Source organism: Peromyscus leucopus, chromosome 23, assembly GCF_004664715.2.
Source record: "Peromyscus leucopus breed LL Stock chromosome 23, UCI_PerLeu_2.1, whole genome shotgun sequence".
In the NCBI taxonomy this organism is placed as follows: Eukaryota; Metazoa; Chordata; class Mammalia; order Rodentia; family Cricetidae; genus Peromyscus; species Peromyscus leucopus.
Window position 1 is genome coordinate 26,292,871 of NC_051082.1, and position 6,399 is coordinate 26,299,269.

The 6,399-nt window shown below is 47.2% G+C and overlaps 1 protein-coding gene across 1 annotated transcript; it reads left to right on the forward strand.

Moving 5' to 3' along the window:
* The first annotated feature begins 647 nt into the window (after window positions 1-647).
* Window positions 648-3,638, forward strand: LOC114687831 (claudin-13-like). The gene is made up of 2 exons (XM_028862469.2): window positions 648-724; window positions 2,818-3,638. The coding sequence occupies exon 2, from the start codon at window positions 2,928-2,930 to the stop codon at window positions 3,555-3,557; it is 630 nt and encodes a 209-aa protein (XP_028718302.1). The 5' UTR covers window positions 648-724; window positions 2,818-2,927; the 3' UTR covers window positions 3,558-3,638.
* The last annotated feature ends 2,761 nt before the right edge of the window (window positions 3,639-6,399 follow it).

A 6,399-nucleotide genomic window follows, 5' to 3' on the forward strand; every position in this document is an offset into this window, starting at 1 on the left:
ACTTCTGGCTACAGGAGTAGACATGCTCTTTTTTTCTATATTATCATTTTATATAATATCTAATTATATAAATGTCTTGAATTCAACGCATTTATATGTGTGCATTCATATACATGGGAGGAGGGAGATTCTTTCAATGGTATGGATGCTTTGGCTCTGATTCAAACCTTCAGGGGGACTATTCTGGGCTCAGAATACAGAGAGAGACCCAGCACTGAGGTACAGCTTGGAGGTTCTGAGGTCTGTCTGAAAACCCTGGTAAATAAACATGCAGCACATTCAAGCATGTGATGGTAAATCTAGTGCCAAAGAGGAAAAGACAGGTGGAGCCACAGGGCTTCCTGGCCAGGAGGTCTGCACAGTTGATGAGCCCTGGTCATTTGAGAAACCTTGTCTTTAAGGAGATAGATGGCATCCTGAGGATGATGCCAGAGGTAGTCCTCTGGTCTCCTCATACACACCATATCTAGGAATGCACCCACAGGACAGCACACAGAAACACACACACACACACACACACACACACACACACACACACACACATACACACACACACACCCTTTTTACATAAGGCAGTACAGGCTGGTTCTGAGGCCAATGATCTGAAGCTCCACCCTGTGCCCCACCCCCTGTCATAGACTCAGACTCCCCCAATCTCTATCACCAGATGCCTCTGTCCACTGCTGTCCTCACACTGCTGCCGGGGACATCTGCTTCTACAGAGGTAATTGTTGTTGGTGTGGACTGAGTCTCTGTCTGCTTTTGGTCTGTCTGTGTCCAGGGAAAGGCTTTCTCTGAACGGACACTTGCTCTGTCCATCATCAGTCCTTGGGATCCTGCAGCTCAGCCCAGATCTCCCTAACTCCCTTTCCTAACTGCAGTGACTCTGGGCCATAACTCTCAAGGCACTGTAATGGGTCTGCATTTCTGTGACCAAATTGAGCTGGCTGGTGACCTTTTGGAGCTGTGTGCTACCCATGTGAAGGGTGACAATATTTCATGAATGATAGGGCTAGAATCTAATGTTAGGCGGGGTCTATGGCAAATGTGCCAGGTTCACAGACAATGCAGCATGCAGTCTAAGGACCATGGCTACCGGGTCACATCAGCTCAGGGCCACAGGTGTCTCAGGTCCTCATGGTCATCTGTATAATGAAATGGTTTTGCTGCTGTGTATGTTTGAGGATGAGTGTCATCATGGCTGTCTAATGTAACTGATGTCATGATTGTGAGGAGGGTGGGTGTCTTGATCCTGGAGCTGGCCAGTCAATGGAGTCCATGTCCTGGAGAACACACAGCTTCATCTATGGCTTCTCCAATGCACTCTTGGGCTCCATGCAGAAAGCAGAGTAGGGTGTCTGGCTCCACCCAGGGGGGCCAACTCCATGCTGCTGATGCTGGGAGGAGCCCTGCCCTTGTGGAAGGCCCCAGCTGAGAATGAGATGCTCAGTCCCAGCAACAGCCCTGGCTTCCTCCACCTAGCAGGAGAGCAGAAGGTAGGTCTCTGTCTACATGTTGTTTCTGTTTGTCCCTGAACTCAGCTCAGACCCTGTTCTAGTGTGCCTGAGTGTTCTTTCCTTCTCTCTCCCTACCCCCTCTCTCTTTCTCTCCCTCTCTCTCTTCCCCCCACACCCTCTCTGACAGTGTTACTCTGTCCTAGCTGAAACATAACTCAATCTGTATACAAGCTCACCTGAACCTCACAGAGATAGACTAACTCTGCCTCCCAAGTGTTGGGATTAAAGGAGTTTGCACCACCATCCAGACAGTTTGCCTCTCTGGCTGTCATAAAACACTAACACAGGGGCTGGAGATATGGCTCAGAGGTTAAGAGCACCGACTGCTCTTCCAGAGGTTCTGAGTTCAATTCCCAGCAACCACATGGTGGCTCACAACCATCTGTAGTGAGATCTGGCGCCCTCTTCTGTATACATAATAAATAAATAAATCTTAAAAAAAAAAAAAAAAACCACTAACACAAAACAACCTGGGCAAAGAAAGGGCTTACTTGGTTCCCAGGATGCAGTCCATCATGGCAGGGATGTCATGGGGCAGGAGCACGAGGCAGGCAGTCACATCACATCCACAGGCAGGAAGCAGAGGGAGGTGATGCTGGGGCTCAGTCACTTTCTACTTTCCATTCAGCTGGGGCCCCAAACCACAGAACGGTGCTGCCCACGGGGTGAGGATTCTCACCTCAGTATCCCAGTCTAGGAATTCTCTCAGATATTCCCAGAAGTTTGTTTCCATGGGGATTCTACATCCTGATAAGTTGACAAGATGGAACCTCACATCAGATATAGCAGTGCAGGGGACCACAGGAGGTCTCTGTCGGGTGTGCCGCTGGCCAATGTCCCTCTTCTGCATTGTGTCCTCAGATCCCCAGAACTCAGTACCCTAGGATGGCTTAGGGAATTAGGAGGGTTGTCACCTGACTACCCGGGACCCTGGCCAGCTATTCTAGCCTAATTGGTGAACTTAAGGCCATTGAGGGGCCTCATCTCAAAGGTGGTAGATAGAGTTCCTGAAGATGACAACATTGATTGTCCTCTGGTCCACACTCTTGTGCCCACCTGTGCATGAAGACACACAGAAACATGTACCCACACACATCAACATGCACACACACATTACAAGAGTACAGAGATCTGATCCCATGAGGCCTGTGCCCTGAAACTCCTCCCTCTCCCCACCCTCTGCCAAATCCCATATCAGCTTAGCCTATTTCACCAGGACGCTGTGTCAACTGCTGAGGTCCCTCCTGTTGGGGACTAGTCTGACTCTATAGTGACCCTCATTTCTGTTGCTGGTTCTCAGGACAGCTCACTATGGACATGGTGAAAATCCATCCTCAGCCCTTCAAACCCTGCAGCTGAGAGCCAGGTCCCCTCTGTCTTGTGTGTCCTGTGTCCAGCAGAGGATGAGCCATGGGTCGCCCGGAACTGGAAGCAGCCAGCTTCTCTCTGATCAAGCTGGGCAGCCTAGTGGCCATTATCAGCTGTGGCCTGCCCTTGTGGCATGTGATGAAATTTTCTGAAGAGACCAACATTTTGGAAGGCCTGTGGAACCTGTGTGAGATTAACGGACTCAAGAGCCTGAAATGCATCCAGTACAGTTCACACCTGGTAGTGCCACAGGACCTGAAGGTGTCTCGAGTTCTGGTGGTCATCTGCATCTTCATCATCTGCCTGGGTTTGCTGCTGTACCTGATCGGGGATGAACGCATCGGATGTGTGTCAAATATGAATAATGAAAAGATCAAGATGGCGGCAAGTGGGTTGTTCCTGGGGGCTGGTCTGCTGCTGCTGGTGTCTGTGTCCTGGGTCACACACAATGTCATCCTTGGCATCACCAACCCTCAGATGGTTCTCCCATTGAAACCAGAGATGGGAGCCTCACTCTACCTGGGCTGGCTCAGCTCCCTGCTACTTCTGCTGGGAGGGGTTCTCCTGGGAGGGGCCCTGCTGTGTTGTGAGCGCCCAAGGAAGACTGACCAGCCCACTCCTCTTGAGGTCTCCTATGAAGAGCCCTCTGTGCTTTATATCTGCAATCAGTGAGCTTCAAGTAGCAAGTCACTGGAATGAAGAGAGAATAGCACCTCAGGGGTGAGTCTAGCCTTTCCCAGCTGCAGAGGGGATTGGTCTCTATGAGCTGCTCCACTCTAGCTTAGCAGAGGGCCCTTTCATTATTATACGATTCACACATTTATCAGGTCAATTCCTACACCAAAGCTTTTTATCTAAGCCCCCCAAAGGGATGATGCCAAAAGCAAATTCTCTGGAAAGAACAACCACAGTGTTCTGGGCTGTTCCTAATCTAAGTTTTCGTGGGCTTTGAACCCCTAGGAAACTCTCAGATAAGACTTCAAATAGAAGGTCCAGGAGACAGGAGGTAGCAATCACAAAGGACAGATCTAAGCTAGGTGCTAACACTCTGGGGTCACACAGGCTGTAGCTCTGTGGAATTCTCCCAACACTCCTCAGACATCAACAATGCATATGGTGGGCCAGTCTCTGTGTATGGATTTGTTCATCTGTAGACAGCTCAGACCACCTTGTGAACTATTCTCTAGCTGTTATCCCTCTGACTGAAACACCTTTGGCCTGATGGAAGAAGGAGAACCAGGAAGCTCCAAGCCTCAAGTGCCCTCCTCAGCCTCAGGGAACTACTGCTGGAGATACAAGAGGAGAGAAAACTCCTCCATGGACCTGGCTGCAAACTGGCCCAGGGGACCTCCTGGATGCAGCTGTCATGAGTCACCCATGAACATGGGACCCCAATAAAGGCACTGCTCCCCTAAGCTGGAATGGGATGGAGTCATTTCAGGGTCTTTATTGAGCACCTGTATCTGTGGTGACTGGAATCAGACTGAAGGTTAACACTAGGATGTTAGTGCCAGAGCTGCTGGCTGCTGGGTGATGGGCAAGCAAGGCTTGAGCCAGCCAGGTGCCAGCCTGACCCCCTCTGACACCCTTCCTAAGAGCTTCTTGTCACAGAGCTCCCCTCTGAAATTACTGATAATCTGTGGCCCTTGCAAGTCTTCCTCTTGCTTGCCAGAGATAAGCCTGGGTACTGGTAACCTCCTTCCCCTGGCAGGAGGTCACTGTGGTGCTATGGTAGCATGTGAGTCAGCCCATGGAGAAGTACAGCCTGGCTGAGTTCATTGAGATGGAGTGTGTGCTCCTTTAAGAGTTTTGGCGGGTCCATTTCTGCAGGTTACTGAGCCCTTGAACAGTTAAGAAGGAACAAAAAACTAAAGAATAATGCCTGGTGCAGTGCAAGCATTGGCATTCTGGAGAACTAGGAAAGTTAAATGCAGTTCCTGGTCAGACAAACCTCGGAGGGCCTTGAGTTTCTGCTTGGCTTTCACATTTGGAGAAGTGGGTGGATCCAGTCAAGAACAGGGTGCTGGAAGAATCCAGGTGTACCAAACCAGTTTAAGGTTTGCTCCTATGGTCAAAAAAGACTAGAGATACCAGTAAAAGAGATCCGAAAAGAAAAATCTCTAAGCAGGTTACAGTGTGTTTAAGTGTGTGTGTAGGGTTAAGAAAAGAAAAGGGTATAGTCATAGAAAAAGAAAGGAATAGTTTATGAAATGAAATCTTTATTTTTTTTAAGATTTATTTATTTATTATGCATACAATGTTCTGCCTGCATGTATGTCGGCGGGCCAGAAGAGGGCACCAGATCTCATTACAGATGGTTGTGAGCCACCATGTGGTTGCTGGGAATTGAACTCAGGACCTCCGGAAGAGCAGTCAGTGCTCTTAACCTCTGAGCCATCTCTCCAGCCCATGAAATGAAATCTTTAAAGAGAGAATAAAATCTAAGAATAAAAACCCTTCTACATAGAGGGGGAATCCATAGTTTGGATCCTGTTTGTGCTGATTTTAAATGTTTGGACTGTTGAGAAGCCAAAGACAGCTGCTAGGATACATGGGACTGTGGACTGGACTGCTAAAAAGAACCAATCTAGATATTATTTTAAAGAAGAAGTCAAAACATATAATTGTCAAATGGAAATCAAAAATGCTTTGGGTTTTGATCCCACAGAGGATGAGAGACTATGGATTCCTTCAGGGTTAAAGTGATCAGGTTTCCTCAGGCAAGACCTCCTGAGACTTGACAGGTGATACCTATCAGCAAAGGTTAAAGCTGGTTTTCCCAGGACTCAGTCATTATCTCAAAATTTTTCTCTCTGGGACCCTAAAGATACTTCCTCCACAGACAGCAGGAAGAAGTATGGAGAAACTACATCAACATTCCCATGAATTGGGGGGTGTGGTTGGCTGTTGGTTATTTGGTGGGTTTTGGATGTTTGTTCTAGTTTAGGGGAACATAGAATCTTGATACAAATATAAAGTTACATCATATATATGTTTCTACCATTGTCCAAACTGTTTTGTATAGTGATGCAAAGTTAAGGTTGTTTTTTTTTTTTACTATATGTTATATATGTGTTTCTGCTTGTGTTTAAGGTATTTTGTCTATGCAGTTTATTTTAAAATGTAAGGTAAAATTCTAGCTTTTGAAATCTGTTTTTATAAATTATATAGGATAACCAGGAACATAGATTAGTGGTTAGTCATTTATAACCATCAAAACTGTAGCTAGGTTATGTATGCTTTTCAGATCATATAGAGATACATTTTGGATAGATAGATGGTCTTCAAACTTTTAAAGGCCCACAGAGTATGGCATTTTCAATGTTTCGTTAACTTAAAAGTTTTTCATGTCGATGTAACGCACCTGCACCAGGCAGCCCCAATTTACTTCAGAGATGATGGGCACTGAAGAAACTCCTTATGGAGTTTGCTTTTGTCGTGGCAAGGGTAGCCACTGGGCAGAGAAACTGTTCTTGCCTCTGACTGCTGACAATATGCCGTGCAGACTGGACAT

What these genes read in the sequence shown, in the direction of transcription:
- LOC114687831 (XM_028862469.2), top strand. Translation starts at nt 2,928, where the DNA reads ATGGGTCGCCCGGAACTGGAAGCAGCCAGCTTCTCTCTGATCAAGCTG.